Source organism: Chiloscyllium punctatum, chromosome 4 (genome assembly GCF_047496795.1).
Source record: "Chiloscyllium punctatum isolate Juve2018m chromosome 4, sChiPun1.3, whole genome shotgun sequence".
Taxonomy (NCBI): Eukaryota; Metazoa; Chordata; class Chondrichthyes; order Orectolobiformes; family Hemiscylliidae; genus Chiloscyllium; species Chiloscyllium punctatum.
Window position 1 is genome coordinate 5560709 of NC_092742.1, and position 20287 is coordinate 5580995.

The following is a 20287-nucleotide window of genomic DNA, read 5'->3' on the forward strand; positions in this document are numbered from 1 at the left end:
CTCTTGCTCTCTCTCGCCCTCTCTCGCTCTCTCTCTCGCTCCCTCTCTTGCTCTCTCTCTCTCTCGCTCTCTCTCGCTCCCTCTCTCTCACTCCCTCTCTCTTGCCCTCTCTTGCTTCCTCTCGCTCCCTCTCTCTCGCTCCCTCTCTCTCTCGCTCCCTCTCTTGCTCGCTCTCTCTCGCTCTCTCTCGCTCCTTCTGTCTCACTCCCTCTCTTGCTCGCTCTCGCTCCCTCTTGCTCCCTCTCTCTCTCTTTCTCAGTCACATGACACCAGGTTACAATCCAACAGGTTTATCTGAAATCACAAGTTTGTGGAGTCTTGCCACTTTGCCAGACTTCACCTGACGAATGTTGGACCATAACCTGGTGTTGTGTGACTTCTGACTTTGCCCTCCATAATATTAGGCAGGAACTGGGGAATGTAAGGGGGGGGTCGGCTATCTGGGGGGCAAATCCACATCTGGCATGCAGGATTCGTTTAAAGGACAGTTGATTTGAGGCATGTAGAGGTTCAGGAGACTGAAGACAGACAGGACCCTCAAAGAATAGAAAGACAGCAAATGGAGGATAGCAAATGCTGTCGTCTTGTTCAGGGAGGGGAGTCGGAACAGCCCTGGTAATTATAGATCAGTGAGCCTTACTTCAGTTGTGGGCAAAGTATTGGAAAGGATTCTAAAAGATAGGATTTACAATCATCTAGAAAGGAATAATTTGATTAGGGATAGTCAACATAGTTCTGTGAAGGGTAGGTCGTGCCTCACAAACCTGATTGAGTTCTTTGAGGTGGTGACCAAACAGGTGGATGAGGGTAAAGTGGTTGATGTGGTGTATATGGATTTCAGTAAGGGGTTTAATAAATACAGAGGCGTGGGATTGAGGGTGATTTAGTGGTTTGGATCAGTAATTGGCTAGCTGAAAGAAAACAGAGGGTGGTGGTTGATGGGAAATGTTTATCCTGGAATTCAGTTACTAATGGGGTACCACAAGGATCTGTTTTGGGTCCACATGTTTGTCATTTTTATAAATGACCTGGATGAGGGCGTAGAAGGATGGGTTAGTAACTTTACGGATGACACTAAGGTTGGTGGAGTTGTGGACAGTGCTGAAGGATGTTGCAGGTTACAGAGAGACATAGATAAGCTGCAGAGCTGGGCTGAGAGGTGGCAAATGGTGTTTAATGTGGAAAAGTGTGAGGTGATTCACTTTGGAAGGAGTAACAAGAATACAGAGGTACTCTGTATTGGTAAGATTCTTGGTAGTGTAGATGAGCAGAGAGATCTCAGTGTCCAGGTACATAGATCCCTGAAAGTTGCCATCCGGGTTGTTAACAAGGCATACGGTGTGTTAGCTTTTATTGGTAAAGGGATTGAGTTTCGGAGCCACGAGGTCATGCTGCAGCTGTATAAAACTCTGGTGTGTCCACACTGAGTATTGTGTACAGTTCTGGTCACTGCATTATAGGAAGGGTGTGGAGACTTGACTTTGGAAACGGTTCAGAGGAGATTTACTAAGATGTTGCCTGGTTTGGAGGGAAAGTCTTATGAGGAAAGGCTGAGGGATTTGAGGCTGTTTTTGTTCGAGAGAAGAAGGTTAAGAGGTGATTTAATAGAGACATATAAGATAATCAGAGGGTCAGATAGGGTGGACAGGGAGAGCCTTTTCCCTCAGGTGGTGATGGCTAACATGAGGAGACATAGCTTCAAATTGAGGGGTGATAGATATAGGACAGATGTCAGAGGTAGGTTCTTTACTCAGAGAGTAGTTGGGGGGGGTGGAACGAGTAGTAAGAGAGTAGCTAGGGAAAGGGTAGGTCCACTCCAGGATAAAGGAGGGATTTTATGAGTTGGAGCCGGGAGAAGTGGGTGAGGTCCTTAATGAGTACTTTGCATCGATAATCTCAAAGGAGAAGGACATGGTGGATGATGGGTCTCAGGAGGGGTATATTGATATGCCTGGTCATATAAAACAGGAGGTGGTGTTGGATGCTCTGAAAGGCGTTAAAGTAGACAAATCCCCAGGACCCAATGGGATCTACCCGAGAATGCTGAGGAAATTGCTGGGGCCTTGAATGAGATCTTTGTATCCTCTTTAGTTACAGGAGAGGTCCCAGAGGACTGGAGAATGGCCAACGTTGTCTCTTTGTTTAAGGTGGGGAACAGGGATAATCCAGGAAATCACAGACTGGTGAGCTTTATATCAGTGCGAGGGAAATTATTGAAGAAGATTCTTAGGGTCAAGATTTGCTCACACTTGGATAAATATGGAGTTATTAGTGATTGGCTTGATCATCGAAAACAGAGAGCAGTGGCGGAAGGGTATTTTTCTGACTGGAGATCAGCGACCAGCAGTGTTCTACAGAGATCTGTACTGTATCCACTTTTGTTTGTCATTTATATAAACAGTTTGGCTGAGAATGTCGGAGACATGGTCAGTAAGTTTGCAGCTGACCTCAAAATTGGTGAAGAAGGTTACTGGAGATTACAAAGGGATCTTGATCAGTTGGGTCAATGGGCTGAGGAGTGACAGATGGAGTTTCATTTGGATAAGTGCAAGGTGCTGCATTTTGGTAAAACAAACAAGAGCAGGATTTATATAGTTAATGGCAGGGCCCTGGGTAATGCTGTAGGACAGAGAGACCTAGAGCTTCAGGTACATAATTCTTTGGAAGTTGCATGATAGGTAGACAGGGTGGCTAAGATGACATTTGGAATGCTCGCCTTCTTTGCTCAGACCATTGTGTATAGGCGTTGGGATGTCAGGTTGAGGTTATACAGGACATTAATAAGGGCACTTTTGGAGTACGGTTCAAAAAGGATTTACCAGGATGTTGCCCGGGATGGAGGGTTTGACTTATAAGGAGAAGCTGTGTCAGCTGGGACTTTTTTCACTGGTGCGTAAGATGTTGAAGGGTGACCTTATCGAGGTTTATAAAATCATGAGGGCCATAGATAAGGTGAAAAGCAAAGGTCTTTTCCCCAGGGTGGTGGTGCTCAAAAGGTTTTTAAGGTGAGAGGAGAAAATTTGAAAAGGACACGAGGGGCAACATTTTTTCACACAGAATGGTTCGTGTGTGGAATAAACTGCCAGAGGAAGGGGTGGCTATGATGCTTAAACAACATTTGGATAAGTCCATGAATAGGAAAGGTTTGGAGAACGCTTTTATTCTGTTTACAAAGCAAGGGTGAAGTGAGAAAATAAATACTTTTGACAGGGTCCTTGTGGTTTTTCCTTTAATAGCCATGAGGGCTGTGCCTTGCTCAAGCTCCTCAGATAGTTCACGGTGCTGACTGGTGCTCTGGTACTCTGGCTACAGTGACCATTGGGTTTTTCATCCTCCCGTCAGATCGACAGAAACTTGCCAAGGCAGCTCAGGTGAAAGTGTCAAGCTTCTTGGTAAAATCCTGGCTTTTGGCCCAAGTCTTGGCCACGTGTGGAGCAGAGTGGGCTGTGTTCCTGCCTGTCCAGTTTGGTCAGCACACTCACTCCCCCTTTACCCCGAACCTGCTGTCCCCGGCCAGCCAAAGAGTACACTTGCTCTGGCGATTTGAACATGTCTCCTCATCGATGCAGACTGCTCGAGCGAGAAAGAGAGAGAGAGAGAAAGTGGTGAGTGTAGCTGCTGCTGACTGGTTTGGGGCACGGATTGTGAGGTTAGGTTTGGTATCTGGTCTTCCTGGAACAGGCTAGTACATAAGGTAAATACAATGACTGCAGATGCTGGAAACCAGATTCTGGATTAGTGGTGCTGGAAGAGCACAGCAGTTCAGGCAGCATCCAAGGAGCTTCGAAATCGACGTTTCGGGCAAAAGCCCTTCAATGAAGGGCTTTTGCCAGAAACGTCGATTTCGAAGCTCCTTGGATGCTGCCTGAACTGCTGTGCTCTTCCAGCACCACTAATCCAGAATAGTACATGAGCTGAGTTCTCTTCCTGGTCGTTATCGTGAAGATGCCGTGTGTGTTGGAGAGTAAGTCAGTGCTGCTGTGATCAGACTGTCACAGAGACCCGGACAGACAGGGAGCCAGTGCGGGAGCAGGTGGACCCACTACCCTGGGGAAAGGTCAGGCTCCAGTTATGGAACCATGGGAGAGCTGGATGGTAGCGCAGGAGTATTACAGGAGGACAGGTGGTCAACTGTGTCAGTGGGCAGCACACTCACCTCTGAAAGGAAAGGTCATGGCCTAGCAACAACTGCAGGCTGACCTCCCACTGTTATCGATGCACAATGTCACTGTCTCCCAGTGCTGACACTCCCTGAATCTGCACCATCCAGTCTCTGGGTTCAGCTCAGTGACCCAGAGGCTTGGGAGGTTGTGAGGGGAGTGCCACACTGTCTGAGGTACCATCTTGCAGTCAAAACGTTTTAGCTGAGCCCCAATCTGCATCTTTTGGTGAGAGCAGAGTGTTGGGGTGGAGGAGGCGTGGAGAGTTCACTCCTGCATCCTGGTCATTGTGTGTCCATTGGCCAACATCACAGAAGTAAATATTTAGTCACAGCGCCAGAGACCTGGGTTCAATTCTGTGTGGAGTTTGCACATTCTCCCCGTGTCTGTGTGGGTTTCCTCTGGGTGCTCCAGTTTTCTCCCACAGTCCAAAAATATGCAGGCTAGGTGAATTGGCCATGCTAAATTGCCCATAGTGTTCGGCGAAGGGGTAAATGTAGGGGAATGGGTCTGGGTGGGTTGCTCTTCAGAGGGTCGGTGTGGACTTGTTGGGCTGAAGGGCCTGTTTCCACACTGTAAGTAATCTAATCTAATCTAATCTAAAACGTGTTACACTGTGGTTGTGGGATCTTGCTGCTGCATTTCCTGCAGATGGGAGGCTACATTTATAACTATTGGAGTTATTCCTGTGGATGTGAAAGGTGCTATGGAAATTGAAAACCCATTTTCTTTTTTAATCATTGACAGTTTTTCCAGTATCGGCCCCTGCATCTTCCTCGGAGGCAAGGGGGCGTCTAATACACTCTCTCTCTCTCTCTCTCTCTCCCCCCCTCTCTCTCTCTCTCTCTCTCTCTCTCTCTCTCTCTCTCTCTCTCTCTCTCTCTCTCTGTCTAACAGCCCTACGCGCGTGCTCAGCTCTCCTTCTCTATCACTGGGGCCTACCTGAGACGACAGTGTGTTTGACCCCTGTGTGGCAACGCTGCCGGTGTGTGGGGAGGGCGTTGCTCCTGGCTGTCGCTGTCTCTGTACCATGTTGAATGTCCTGCTCTTTTCTTTCCAGATGTACCCATCACAGAAAGCCCCGAAGCCTATGTCAAAATGACAGAGAGCACTTTGAGAACTTCAGCTGGTAGGCACTTGATGCCGCATGTGTCCCCACCCACCACCAACCCCCCCCCCCCCCACCCCCTCATCAACCTGCAGCACTCCATGCCATACATTACCATTCACTCTCGACAGTCTGCTCAGCCCTGTCTGCCCACTCCTCCACCCCCCCTTGCCCCTTCTCCATGCTGCTGTCATCTCACTGCACTGGTCTGCATGCTGATGCATGTTAATGGCTGACCCCGGCTCCCGAATTCCAACCGCGCCCCTCGCCCTCACTCACCCAAGATGCCCATCACAGTTCAGGCGATCGAAGGTGTTTCCCCTGATGGGGGAGGGACAGCACTATGGGGGGATGGGCTGACATGAGAGGAAAGACGGGTAGAATGGCCTTGCACCGGCGGAGCTCGTTCAGCCCGTCCTGCTAATGCCAGCCCTTTGTGAGGGCTGTTCACTCAGTTCCACTCATACGCCCTTTGCCCAGACTCCTCCAATGTTTGGGTCTCTTTCGGAAGTTACCATCAAATCAGTTTCCACTTCCACACCAGGCAACTCGTTCCAGATCTTTATAACTCACTGCATCTGACATTCTCCTCATCTGTCTGACTCTCTGCTCCATCTCTCTCATTGTATCCCTGAGATGTCCCATGCATTGTGCGTTGGTAACAAGAGGGAATTGATCCTATCTTGGGTGTAGGTTTGTTCGCTGAGCTGGAAGATTCATTTCCCGACGATTCGTCACCCTACTAGGTAACATCTTCAGTGGGCCTCAGGAGAAGCACTGTACATGATTCCTGCTGTCTAATTATATGTTTAGGTTTCTTTGGGTTGATGATATCATTTCCGATGGTGATGTCATTTCCTGTTCCTTTTCTCAGGGGGTGGTAGATGGGGTCTAACTCATTGTGTTTGTTGATAGAGTTCCAGTTGGAATGCCATGCTTCTAGAAATTCTCGTGCATGTCTCTGTTTGACATGTTCTAGGATGGATGTGTTGTCCCAGTTGAAGTGGTGTCCTTCCTCATCCGTATGTGACGATACTAGTGAGAGATGTTTTCGTACAAACCCACCAACACACTAAAACAGCAGCTAATGTACTTGAAAGACCCTATACAGACAACAAGCAAAACTAATGTCATTTACAAAATACCGTGCAAGGACTGTAACAAACACCATATTGGACAAACAGGCAGGATACTAGCCACCAGGATACATGAACATCAACTAGCCACAAAAAGACATGACCCTCTCACACTAGTATCGTCACATACGGATGAGGAAGGACACCACTTTTACTGGGACAACACATCCATCCAACTGGAACTCTATCAACAAACACATCGAGTTAGACCCCATCTGCCACCCCCTGAGAAAAGGAACAGGAAGTGACTTCACCACAGGAAATGACATCACCAACCTAAAGAAACCCAAACATATAATTAGAAAGCAGGAATTATCAACAGTGCTTCACCCAGAGGCCCACTGAAGATGTTACCTAGTAGGGTGACAAAACGTCTGGAAATGAACCTTCCAGCTCAGTGAGCAAACCTACATCCAGAACCTCAACCTGAGCTACAAATCTTCTTAAAACTCGTTATGATCCTATCTTAATAAATGTGCTTACACCTCCCCCCTTCAGGAGTCACAGTCTCCCTGTGCTGTCACTCTCCGAAACTGTCACTGTCCAGTCTCTGGGTTCCGGGTTGGGGGTTCGGGGTTGTGGGTGAGTCTGCATGGGGTGGGGGGGGGGGGGGGGGGGCGGGCGGGGCGAGCGGGGGCTGTGTTGGGGGTGGGGCCGAGGAGGGGTAACAGTGGGTTTGAGGGTCAAAAGGGAATTGTGAGGATACAGGATGTGGGGTTGGAAGGGGGTGTTGGGAGGTTGGGAGCACAATTGGGGGCAGCTGGGAGGTGGGAATGGATGGCTGAGTGCGTGGAAAGGTTTCCTGGGCTGGTATTCGCTCTCCCCATGTGGGTAGAGGGTGAATTTAATATCCTGCCCCCGTGGGATACATGCCACTGTACGAGCACTGTGATGAGAACCAGTCTCTGGGAGGGGGCAGTCACTCAGACGCGGCAGGTTGGTGCAGTCGGCTCACTGTTTGAGAGTGGGGAATGGCCTTGGCCTGGGGCATCTGTCACTGTGATCCTGTCAGTGAGGGAGCTGGGGATTCCTGGCCTCCAGCTCCTTTGTTACAGACTGCTGCCTGCCCTCCTCTGCTTGACCCCACACTAACCCTTTTTCCATTCTCATTCTCTCTGTCTTCCCCACTCTCCCTCAACACTCCACTCTCCTACTCTCCGCCCACTCTCCTCCTCCTCCTCCCCCCCACTCTCCTCCTCCTCCCCCCCACTCTCCTCCTCCTCCCCCCCACTCTCCTCCTCCTCCTCCCCCCTACTCTCCTCCTCGTCCCCCCCCCGCTCTCCTCCTCACCCCACTCCTCCTCCTCCCACTCTTCTCCTCCTCCTCCTCCCCCCCACTCTCCTCCTCCCCCCTACTCTCCTCCTCCTCCCCCCTACTCTCCTCCTCGTCCCCCCCCCCCCGCTCTCCTCCTCCCCCACACCTCCTCCTCCTCCCCCCCACTCTCCTACTCTCCGCCCACTCTCCTCCTCCTCCTCCCCCCCACTCTCCTCCTCCTCCCCCCCACTCTCCTCCTCCTCCTCCCCCCTACTCTCCTCCTCGTCCCCCCCCCACTCTCCTCCTCACCCCACTCCTCCTCCTCCCACTCTTCTCCTCCTCCTCCTCCCCCCCACTCTCCTCCTCCCCCACACCTCCTCCTCCTCTCCCCCACTCTCCTGCTCCCCCCACTCCTCCTCCTCCCACTCTTCCTCCTCCTCCTCCTCCTCCTCCTCCTCCTCCTCCTCCTCCTCCTCCCCCCCACTCTCCTCCTCGTCCCCCCCACTCTCCTCCTCGTCCCCCCCACTCTCCTCCTCCCCCCCCCACTCTCCTCCTCCTCCCCCCCACTCTCCTCCTCCTCCCCCCCACTCTCCTCCTCGTCCCCCCCACTCTCCTCCTCCTCCTCCCCCTCCTCCTCCCCCTCCTCCTCCCCCTCCTCCTCCCCCTCCTCCTCCCCCTCCTCCTCCCCCTCCTCCTCCCCCTCCTCCTCCCCCTCGTCCCCCCCATTCTCTTCCTCCCCCCCCACTCTCCTCCTCCCCCCCCCACTCTCCTCCTCCCCCCCCCCCCCCACTCTCCTCACCACACCTCTCCAATGCTCATTCCTTCTCCCCACCCCACCCCAGCTCGTGTTCTTATCATCTCTCTCTCTTGCTCACAGGGAATGTGGGTCCAGATGCCATCCCGTGGCATCCAGCCCCCAGCCCCGAGGGCAGCAGGAAGTGTCAATACCAGCAGACAGAGATCGCCAACAGACAGCATGTGCCTGGTGGTAACCAGAGCTTGGCCCACCGTCACAGTGACAGCTATGTAAGTGCCTGGGTAAGGGAGTACCGACCCCAGTGACATGGAGTCAGCAATGTGGTTGCCGAAGGGGGCATTTTGCTGCAACTCAGACTGAGTCAGTACCATGGAGTGGTCAGCCCACACCCACCTACAGCCCCAAAGAGCACAATGGGCTAAAGAACGCGTCGATTCCGTTCTCTGGCAGGGAGTGATGCTGAGCACCTGGAGACTGGCTGATATTACAGCCTCTGTCCCTGTCACAGCCACCACTCCCTCCCTCCCCAGTGATGGGGATGGCTTTGACTGTCAAAGGGAGTGGATTAGACTCCCTGTTGTTGGAATAGAGTCTGGGAATCAGACCAGATACAACCGCCATTTCCATTTTCTGGTACTAGTATCCCAAAAGGAATGAGTTTCTGTCTCTCGGCTCTGAGGTTGCACAGCCTTAATCTCCCACCGTGACACTACGTTGTACATTTCACACCAACAACCAATGACTAGGAATGGAGAGGGAGCTTTACTCTGTAACCAATCCCATGCTGTCCCTGTCCTAGGAGTGTTTGTTGAGGACAGTGTAGAGGGAGCTTTACTCTGTACCTAACCCCGTGCTGTCCCTGTCCTGGGAGTGTTTGATGGGGAGATAGTGTAGAGGGAGCTTTACTCTTATCTAACCCTGTGCTGTGCCTGTCCTGACCTTGGCGAGGGGAGCAGCAAGGTCTGGAGCACAGGTCTTCAGTACTATTGCTGGAACGTTGTCAGGGCCCGCAGTCTTTGCAGTATCCAGTACCTCCAACCGTTTCCTGATGTCACATGGAGTGAATCGAATTGGCTGAAGACTGGTATCTGTAATGCTGGGGACCACTGGAGGAGGCCGAGATGGATCGTCCACTTGGCACTGCTACTGAAGATTGCTGCGAAAGCTTTCGCCTTATCTTTTACACTGATGTGCTGGGCTCATGGGGATGGGGATATTTATGGAGTGAGTTATTTAGTTGTCCACCATCATTCTATCTGGATGTAGCCGAACTGCAGAGCTTCGATCGGATCTGTGGTTGTGGGATTGCTGAGCTCTGTCTATCACTTGCTGTTTGAAATGAAAGTCATCCTGTTTGGTGGCTTCACCAGGTTGATGCCTCATCTTCAGGGATGCCTGGGGTTGTCACTTCAGAGGGCTGTTGAGAGTCTACTATGTTGTTGTGGGTCTGGAGTCACATGTAGGTCAGACCGGGTGAGGATACCAGTTTCCTTCCCTAGTGAACCAGATGGGTTTACTGACAATTGGCAATAGTTTCATGGTCAAATTCCAGACTTTTTAAAAAATTGAATTCAAATTGGCGGATTTGAACCCAGGTCCCTAGAACATTCACTGAGCTTTTGGATGAATAGTCTAGTAATAATATCAGTATGCCATCACCTCACCATATCATTCCCAGGAGTGTTTGATGGGACACTATAGCGATAATCACAGGATGGTTCCATGCTGCAGAGTTGCTTCGCGCTTTGTAAAGTGATGGATGAATCTGCTTCATTTCTCCCAGGTGTTGCTGCAATCAGATGGTTCCGGAAACATGGTCAATATTAGGCGGGCAGCAGACAGTCTGGGATCAGAGATTTCACAGCAGCCAGAGCTCTCACGCTCTGAACAACCGACACCCAGTAAGAGTTTTATTGTAGTCTCAGTCTGTCACTGAACAGGGAGCCTGTCAGCTGCAGATCTTCTCCAGTGTACAATCATCGGATTGTGCAGTAAACAGGAGTGTCCCTCAGCAAGGTCCCAGTGATCCCACTCTCCCGGTCAAGGTGATCCCCCTGTGCCCTGTCACGGTGATCCCCCGTGCCCTGTTGTGGTGATTCACCCTCTCACGGTGATCCCCCTGTGCCCTGTCGTGGTGATTCACCCTCTCACGGTGGTCCCCCTGTGCCCTGTCGTGGTGATTCACCCTCTCACGGTGATCCCCCTGTGCCCTGTCGCGGTGATTCCCCCTCTCACGGTTGTCCCCCTGTGCCCTGTTGCGGTGATTCACCCTCTCACGGTGATCCCCCTGTGCCCTGTCGCGGTGATTCCCCCTGTCACGGTGATCCCACTCCCCCTGTCGCGGTGATTCCCCCTGTCACAGTGATCCCACTCCCCCTGTCGCGGTGATTCCCCCTGTCACAGTGGTCCCCCTGTGCCCTGTCGCGGTGATTCCCCCTCTCACGGTGATCCCCCTGTGCCCTGTCGCGGCGATTCCCCCTGTCACAGTGATCCCACTCCCCCTGATGCGGTGATTCCCCCTCTCACGGTGATCCCCCTGTGCCCTGTCGCGGCGATTCCCCCTGTCACAGTGATCCCACTCCCCCTGATGCGGTGATTCCCCCTGTCGCGATGATCCCCCTGTGCCCTGTCGCGGTGATTCCCCCTGTCGCGGTGGTCCCCCTGTGCCCTGTCGCGGTGGTCCCCCTGTGCCCTGTCGCGGTGGTCCCCCTGTGCCCTGTCGCGGTGATTCCCCCTGTCACGGTGATCCCACTCCCCCTGATGCGGTGAGTCCCCCTGTCACGGGTGATCCCCCTGTGCCCTGTCGCGGTGATTCCCCCTGTCACGGGTGATCCCCCTGTGCCCTGTCGCGGTGATTCCCCCTGTCACGGGTGATCCCCCTGTGCCCTGTCGCGGTGATTCCCCCTGTCACGGGTGATCCCCCTGTGCCCTGTCGCGGTGAGTCCCCCTGTCACGGGTGATCCCCCTGTGCCCTGTCGCGGTGATTCCCCCTGTCACGGGTGATCCCCCTGTGCCCTGTCGCGGTGATTCCCCCTGTCACAGTGATCCCACTCCCCCTGATGCGGTGATTCCCCCTCTCACGGTGGTCCCCCTGTGCCCTGATGCGGTGAGTCCCCCTGTCACGGGTGATCCCCCTGTGCCCTGTCGCGGTGATTCCCCCTGTCACAGTGATCCCACTTCCCCTGATGCGGTGATTCCCCCTCTCACGGTGATCCCCCTGTGCCCTGTCGTGGTGATTCGCCTGCCCATGCAGTTGTGCTCTTCCCTGCAGGTATCGAACACTGGCAGCTGCTCAATGCCAAGGCCCTGAGTGAGGAACTTGTCATTAAACAGAACCTGCAGCAATGGCAGCAGCTGAACTCTGACCTGGATGATATTTCCCAGTGGCTGGTCCACATTGAACCCACACTGAATAAGGCTGAGAGCCTGGAGCCTTCACCTCAGCTTGCAGCCATTGAGGAGAAGCTGCGGAGTCTGCGAGTGAGTATCTGAGGCCGAGGGCCTGCGAGTGAGTGAGTATCTGAGGCCTAGGGCCCTGCGAGTGAATATCTGAGGCCTTGCTCCTGTGTGTGTATCTGAGACCTTGCTCCTGTGTGTGTATCTGAGACTTTGCTCCTGTGTGTGTATCTGAGACCTTGCTCCTGTGTGTGTATCTGAGACTTTGCTCCTGTGTGTGTATCTGAGGCCTTGCTCCTGTGTGTGTATCTGAGACCTTGCTCCTGTGTGTGTATCTGAGACCTTGCTCCTGTGTGTGTATCTGAGACCTTGCTCCTGTGTGTGTATCTGAGACCTTGCTCCTGTGTGTGTATCTGAGACTTTGCTCCTGTGTGTGTATCTGAGGCCTTGCTCCTGTGTGTGTATCTGAGACCTTGCTCCTGTGTGTGTATCTGAGGCCTTGCTCCTGTGTGTGTATCTGAGGCTTGGAGCCTGTGAGTAAGTATCTGAGGCCTGGGACTTGTCAGTGTTTACCTGAGGGCTGGTTTGGCTTCTTGTGCCCAGGGCACTCAGCAATTTCCACAGTGGGGACAGGGGAAGGGTCTCCAGGACGATAATCCATAACAAAGTAAGACTGGGGCTAAGTGAAAACACCATGAGAAACACCATGTCACTACAAAAAGGTTCACTCAAAGGATTCCCCTGCTGCTGTGTTAATGTCCCTATCTCTGAGCCAGGTGGCCTGGGTTTAACTCCCACCTGCTCCAGCGTGGAGTCACAGCATCTCTGAACAGATTGATCTGGGAAAAGAAAGCTCAATCACAGAGATGAGTTTTAAGGATAATCAGAAAGGAGAGAGGGGAGAGAGACTGAGAACCAGAGGGAGAGAAGGAAGGAGTGGGAGGGTTAGAGGTGCTATTCCAGAGCTATGGGCCCCAAACAGCTGACAGCATGGTCATCAGCTAGCCAATGAAATTAAAGAACCCCTGCCTTTTCCCCTTAGCCCTCGATACCTTCTTGTTTGAAAGTCTGTCTGTCTCAGTGTTGAATGTAGCTAACAGGTTTGGAGCTATCACAGTGCTGTCTCATTTTCACAGAACGTTCAGAAGGAGTTTGACAAGTACAAGGCCCTGGTCACCTCTGCCAAGCTGAGCAGCCGGGAGTTCCTGCAGACAGACAGTGCTGAGGCCCAGGAGTTACAGGAGAAACTGCAGCAAGTCAATGGTACCTGGGAGAGGACAGCACAGAGACTGGAGCGATGGCGAGCATCGTTACGGAGCACCCTGACCCAGTGCCAGGTGAGATTGACTGTGCGGGACCCTCTGACCCCTGACCCAGTGCCAGGTGAGACTGACTGTGCAGGACCCTCTGACCCCTGACCCAGTGCCAGGTGAGACTGACTGTGCGGGACCCTCTGACCCCTGACCCAGTGCCAGGTGAGACTGACTTGCGGGACCCTCTGACCCCTGACCCAGTGCCAGGTGAGACTGACTGTGCGGGACCCTCTGACCCCTGACCCAGTGCCAGGTGAGACTGACTGTGCGGGACCCTCTGACCCCTGACCCAGTGCCAGGTGAGACTGACTGTGCGGGACCCTCTGACCCCTGACCCAGTGCCAGGTGAGGCTAACTGTAGGACCCTCTGACCCCGACCCAGTGCCAGGTGAGACTGTGCGGGGACCCCTGACCCAGTGCCAGGTGAGACTGACTGTGTGGGACCCTGTGACCCCTGACCTAGTTTCTGGATTAGTGGTGCTGGAAGAGCACAGCAGTTCAGGCAGCATCCAAGTAGCTTCGAAATCGACGTTTCGGGCAAAAGCCCTTCATCAGGAATAAAGGCAGTGAGCCTGAAGCGTGGAGAGATAAGCTAGAGGAGGGTGGGGATGGGGAGAGAGTAGCATAGAGTAAGAGTTTCAGGGCAGAGGAAATGACCTGGGAGTTGCAGTGGGAGAGGGACTCCCTGAGATTCTTGTAGAGAGAGGAGGAAAACTTCTTTAAGGCAGGCATCCTTGCAAGAGGATTCACAGTAGGGTTAAAATCAACGAGGTAAAAACAATGACTGCAGATGCTGGAAACCAGATTCTGGATTAGTGGTGCTGGAAGAGCACAGCAGTTCCAACACCACTAATCCAGAATCTGGATTCCAGCATCTACAGTCATTGTTTTTGCCCCTCACCCAGTGCCAAGTAAGGTTTGGTATAGGATTCTGTGACCCCCTGATACAGTGTCAGGTGAATGGGGGGGGTGGCGGGGGTGGTGGTGTGCTAACAAGCTCACTGTTGCTGGGTGAAAGGATCAGGGGGTGATCTTGAAATGGGGAAAGTGTGATGGAGTGAGATGCCAAGCCAGCCGTGTCCTGCCTGAGGTAATGCTTGGTGCTGACCAATTGTATTGATGGGGTGAGGGGTCGGGGTGAGGGGAGGGGGTGCACTGACCACTTTGACTGCAGGCTTTATTGGAATGCAGCAGGACAGCTAAGTGGCCAACATTCCTCCCTCATAGTTACCTGGTCATCTCTCCTATTGGCTGCCCGTGGAATCTTGCTGTGCGAGATGGTGCTACCTTTATCCATGAGGGAGGCAACAGCAAATGTGTTTTAATGTAAATCACTTGCTTGTAAAGGTAGCCTGGTGTGAGTATTCTCTCTGATGCTGAGCAACAGCGATGGAGTTACTGATTGAAGGTTATTTCCTGTAAGTGGGGTTTCTCAGGGCAGGCTGGGAGGTGGAGGGCAGGGTGATGGCGCGGGGTCCGATATCTGTCTGTCTGTCTGTCTGTCTGTTTGCTTCGGTTACTGAGCCACGAAGGCGAGATGTGATAGGTCAGCAGCAACCCCATTGAGCTGATCATCGGCCAATCAACGGCCACTTCCTGCGGCAAAGGGAAAACCAATGATTGACCCTCCTGTGGGCTCCAGAGGAGGGGTCACTCCATCTTGGAGCCCTCTTGTGGGTAGCGATCCCCCCTGTTATCAACCCCATCATGAGATCCCACAGCCCCAAGCTGTGGGGATCCCCCCAGTGGGTGGAGAGGGGATTGTAATCACATTTCACCGGGACACAATGAAGTAAGGTCTCATCTGGAGCCCACTGGAAGGCTGCTGGGATAGAACAAAGAACAGTAGAGCACAGGAACAGGCCCTTCGGCCCTCCAAGCCTGCACTGACCCAGTGTCCACATTAAAACTGCCTTCCCTTACAGGATCCGTATCCCTCTATTCCCTTCCTGTTCCTGTATCCGTCCCGGGTGTTCCTTGAAAGCTGCGATTGTATCTGCCTCCATCACCTCCGCAGGCAGCACGTTCCAGCTCTTTGTGTGAAAGACTTCCCTCGCACATCTCTTTTAAATCCCCCCCCCCCCCCCAGCGCCCCCCCCCACCCTTGCCCCTTGAACCTGTGTCCCCCTAATAACTGACCCCTCCACCCTGGGGGGAAAAGCCTCATCGTTCCCACTCTATCCAGGCCATTCACAACCTTATAAACTTCGATCAGGTCACCCCTCAACCTCCCGCGTTCCAGTGAAAACAAACCCAGTCTATCCAACCTTACTTCATCGCTAAAATCCCCCAGACCAGGCAACATCCTGGTAAACCTTCTCTGTACCTTCTCCAAAACATCCACATCCTTCTGGTAGTGTGGTGACCAGAACTGGATGCAGTATTCCAAGTGTGGCCTGACTAAAGTTCTACAGAGCTGCAGCATGACTTGTCTATCCTCATACTCAATGCCCCTTCCAATGATCAGGTAATGGACTGCCCCTCTGACCTGGTGTTGACAATGTGGGGTGGGGTGGGGGGTGGGTTTCACACCATTTCCTGCTGACACTTGGAGCCTTTCCCTGCTCTGGAGTCTGGAGCAGAGTCTGGAGCAGGGTTTCCTCACTGTGTATCGAGCTGCAGGGTTGGAATAGCACAGTTTTCTGGTCCAATACCACGGAGCAGTTTGGAATGTTTCCTGGTAAATACCAGTGAATCTGTTCAGCTGCGGATTGTCCTGATGCTGATTGGGTTTTGTGGTTTATGTTTCTGGCTCCAGGATTTCTATCAGATCAGCCATTCACTCGTGATGTGGTTGGCTGACTGTGAGAGGCAGCGAGACCTGGTCCAGCTCAGTAACCCGGGACTCAGCCTGCACACTCTGACACAGCATCGCAAGGCACTGATGGTAAGCAAGACTCCTCATCAAAGCAGCGTCAGTGATCTGCACCTCCTCACAGCCTGTCTCCATCTCCATTAATCCCACTGCCTGCTCTCTTCCCACAGCCCTGTATTAATCCCCACATCAATCCCCACACTAATCCCACTGCCCCGCTCTCTCCCCATAGCCCTGTATCAATCTCCCAATTAATCCCACGGCCCCTGCTCTCTCCCCATCACCCAGTATTAGTCCCCACACTAATCCCACTGCCCCACTCTCTCCCCATAGCCCTGTATCAGTCCCCACACTAATCCCATTGCCCCGCTCTCTCCCCATAGCCCTGTATCAGTCCCCACACTAATCCCACTGTCCCCACTCTCTCCCCATAGCCCCCTGTATCAATCCCCACACTAATCCCATTGCCCCGCTCTCTCCCCATAGCCCTGTATCAGTCCCCACACTAATCCCACTGCCCCGCTCTCTCCCCATAGCCCTGTATCAATCCCCACACTAATCCCATTGCCCCGCTCTCTCCCCATAGCCCTGTATCAGTCCCCACACTAATCCCATTGCCCCGCTCTCTCCCCATAGCCCTGTATCAGTCCCCACACTAATCCCATTGCCCCGCTCTCTCCCCATAGCCCCCTGTATCAGTCCCCACACTAATCCCATTGCCCCGCTCTCTCCCCATAGCCCTGTATCAGTCCCCACACTAATCCCATTGCCCCGCTCTCTCCCCATAGCCCTTTATCAATCCCCACACTAATCCCATTGCCCCGCTCTCTCCCCATAGCCCTTTATCAATCCCCACACTAATCCCACTGCCCCGCTCTCTCCCCATAGCCCTGTATCAATCCCCACACTAATCCCATTGCCCCGCTCTCTCCCCATAGCCCTGTATCAATCCCCACACTAATCCCACTGCCCCGCTCTCTCCCCATAGCCCTGTATCAGTCCCCACACTAATCCCATTGCCCCGCTCTCTCCCCATAGCCCCCTGTATCAGTCCCCACACTAATCCCATTGCCCCGCTCTCTCCCCATAGCCCTTTATCAGTCCCCACACTAATCCCATTGCTCCGCTCTCTCCCCATAGCCCCCTGTATCAGTCCCACTGCAGTCTCCCTCTGCTCTCCCTGAGCCTGACATTTTGTACTGAGAGGGGCCATGACCCCAGTTGTTCGTGACATTTTGCCTGAAAGCCCTAACGGGAAGATGGGATGATTGGTTGCAGAATCTGGAGGCAGAGATGTTGGAGAGACAGCCACATGTGACCAGCCTGCAGGAACTCTCGGTGCACCTGCTGGAAGGTGGAGAGGGAGCTGCCTGTGGGGAGGCCAGGGAGCAGGTCCATGTGATTGGCACCAAGCTGAAGGTGTTACTCGGAGAGATCACCGCTGACCTGCAGACCATCAACGAGAGGCTGGTGAGTCTGGGAACACAGCATTCCGATCTCGGGGACTGAGGGCTGTGTCTACCCCACATCCTGGACTGGAGTGAGGAGTCTGCATGTTGAGGTAGACAGGGAATGGAGGTGCAGGGCAGGGGATCTAGGCAAAGACATTGGAGGGTAGCGCGTGGGCGCTGGGCATGAGGATGCAGCTAGAAATGTGGAGGAGGGTAGTGATCACAGACCATGTGTTATTGTTAGTTAATGTGACTAGGGAAGAGGAGGGGGCTGCTGAGGAATGATACAGCAACCAGCCTTTGTGTTGGTGCTGCTCTGTAACTTGCCACCCTGGCGATCTGCCACATGGGGGTATCACACCACATACACACACACACGCACGTTACATACACACGCTACACGCACACGCTAGGTGCCTCCGCAAACTGGAAACTATGTAGCAGGAAAGGCAGTAAGTGTTAGGGAAAATGGGCTTAGAAAATGTGGATGTTATGGTCTGCTCAAACATTAATGTCTAAAAGTCAAGTGAAGAGGTGTTTGTCATTGCAAGACCAGAAAGACCGATTACAAAGTGACATCGGCCCTGGAATACTGCAGAGCCCTCCTCTTGGAGGGAATGTGGAGAGCAGTAGGAGAGGGGTGCAGTTGAAGATATCAGCTCAGCCATGGTCTTATTGAATAGCAGTACAGAGGAACCTTGGTTATCTGGAGGACATGGGCGGGGAGTATTTCATTCGGATTATCGATGCCCGATAACATAGTTAGCCAAGCAGCAGGACCCTGTGATCTTCTCTGGGTAATCCAAAATTCAGGTAATTGCATGCTGAATAATCGAGGTTCCTCTGGAGACAGGCAGAGGCTGGGGGAACATAGCAAGGCAGGCAGTATCAGGAGGGAGGGGGAACACAGCAAGGCAGGCAGTATCAGTGGGGAGAGGGGACACAGCAAGGCAGGCAGCATCAGGAGGGAGAGGGACACAGCAAGGCAGGCAGCATCAGGAGGGAGGGGACACAGCAAGGCAGGCAGCATCAGGAGGGAGAGGGACACAGCAAGGCAGGCAGTATCAGGAGGGAGGGGGACACAGCAAGGCAGGCAGCATCAGGAGGGAGAGGGACACAGCAAGGCAGGCAGCACCAGGAGGGAGAGGGACACAGCAAGGCAGGCAGCATCAGGGGGGAGGGGAACACAGCAAGGCAGGCAGTATCAGGAGGGAGAGGGACACAGCAAGGCAGGCAGTATCAGGGGGGAGGGGGGACACAGCAAGGCAGGCAGTATCAGGAGGGAGAGGGACACAGCAAGGCAGGCAGTATCAGGAGGGAGGGGGACACAGCAAGGCAGGCAGTATCAGGAGGGAGAGGGGACACAGCAAGGCAGGCAGTATCAGGAGGGAGAGGGACACAGCAAGGCAGGCAGTATCAGGAGGGAGGGGGACACAGCAAGGCAGGCAGTATCAGGAGGGAGAGGGACACAGCAAGGCAGGCAGCATCAGGAGGGAGAGGGGACACAGCAAGGCAGGCAGCACCAGGAGGGAGAGGAACACAGCAAGGCAGGCAGTATCAGGAGGGAGAGGGACACAGCAAGGCAGGCAGCATCAGGAGTTGCAGAAGTCAATGTTTGAGCAGATTCCAAGAGACTGAATGTTTAAACTCTTCTCCTGTGTCTTACAGTGGGTGGGGCAGGTGTGATGTACCATGACAGCAGGTCGCTGTAATTACATAAACTTAGAACAATATGTGTTTTGTGGAAAGTGAATATTTTGGCTCCATCTTACACACCTGACAGAAGTTGAATGTGTTGCTGTGGTGTCGAGGGATTTGTCATATGGTGGGGATCCCTGTATCAGGAACAGAAAGGAAGGTTTTGGACAATGTTCAGAGTACTTTGGATGCCTCAAGGAACAGGATGTGGCTGGGGTGGGTGTTGGGCGGGTGTGGGTGTTGTCGGGCGCGGGTGTTGTCGGGCGCGGGTGTTGGTACGGGTGCGGGGGTTGAATGGTATGGGTGTATGCGGCGCGGGTGTTGTCGGGCGCGGGTGTTGTCGGGCGCGGGTGTTGTCGGGCGCGGGTGTTGTCGGGCGCGGGTGTTGTCGGGCGCGGGTGTTGTCGGGCGCGGGTGTTGTCGGGCGCGGGTGTTGTCGGGCGCGGGTGTTGTCGGGCGCGGGTGTTGTCGGGCGCGGGTGTTGTCGGGCGCGGGTGTTGTCGGGCGCGGGTGTTGTCGGGCGCGGGTGTTGTCGGGCGCGGGTGTTGTCGGGCGCGGGTGTTGTCGGGCGCGGGTGTTGTCGGGCGCGGGTGTTGTCGGGCGCGGGTGTTGTCGGGCGCGGGTGTTGTCGGGCGCGGGTGTTGTCGGGCGCGGGTGTTGTCACGGGTGCGGGGGTTGAATGGTATGGGTGTATGCGGTGCGGGTGTTGGCAGGTTGGGGGTGTTGACGGTTGAGGTCATTGGCAGGAGCGGGTATTGGCGGGTGCGGACGGGCGGGGGTGTGGACGGGCGCGGGTGTTGGTAAGGGTGCCGGGGTTGAATGGTATGGGTGTATGCGGTGCGGGTGTTGGCAGGTGCGGGCGTTGGCGGGTTGGGGGTGTTGACGGTTGTGGTCATTGGCGGGTGTGGACGGGTGGGGGTGTGGACGGGTGCGGGTGTTGTATGGTATGGGTATTGGCGAGTGCGGGTGTTGATGGGTGCGGGCGTTGGCGGGTACGGGTGGTGGCGGGTGCAGGCATTAGATGGTGTGGGTGTTTGCGGGTACGGGCGTTGATGGGTGCGGGTGTTATCGGGTTCGGCGCTGGCTGGTGCGAGCGTTGGCGGGTATGGGTGTTGACACGTGCGGGTGTTGTCGGGTGCGGGTGTTGGCTGTGGCGGGTGTTGGCTGGTATGGGCGTTGGCGTGTGTGAATGTTGGCGG

The 20287-nt window shown here is 53.9% G+C and overlaps 1 protein-coding gene across 6 annotated transcripts in view; it reads left to right on the forward strand.

Annotated features, from left to right (window-relative positions):
* Positions 1-20287, forward strand: part of LOC140476049 (uncharacterized) — a 452737-nt gene that overhangs the window by 420069 nt on the left and 12381 nt on the right. For 5 of the 6 annotated variants that reach the window (XM_072568002.1, XM_072568005.1, XM_072568004.1 and 2 more), the window contains 7 exons: positions 5221-5289; positions 8536-8684; positions 10199-10316; positions 11687-11895; positions 12948-13148; positions 15883-16011; positions 17218-17409. In XM_072568002.1, coding sequence (XP_072424103.1) covers positions 5221-5289; positions 8536-8684; positions 10199-10316; positions 11687-11895; positions 12948-13148; positions 15883-16011; positions 17218-17409 — 1067 coding nt within the window. The remainder of the gene's footprint in view (positions 1-5220; positions 5290-8535; positions 8685-10198; positions 10317-11686; positions 11896-12947; positions 13149-15882; positions 16012-17217; positions 17410-20287) is intronic. The other variant, XM_072568006.1, reaches the window with a different exon arrangement.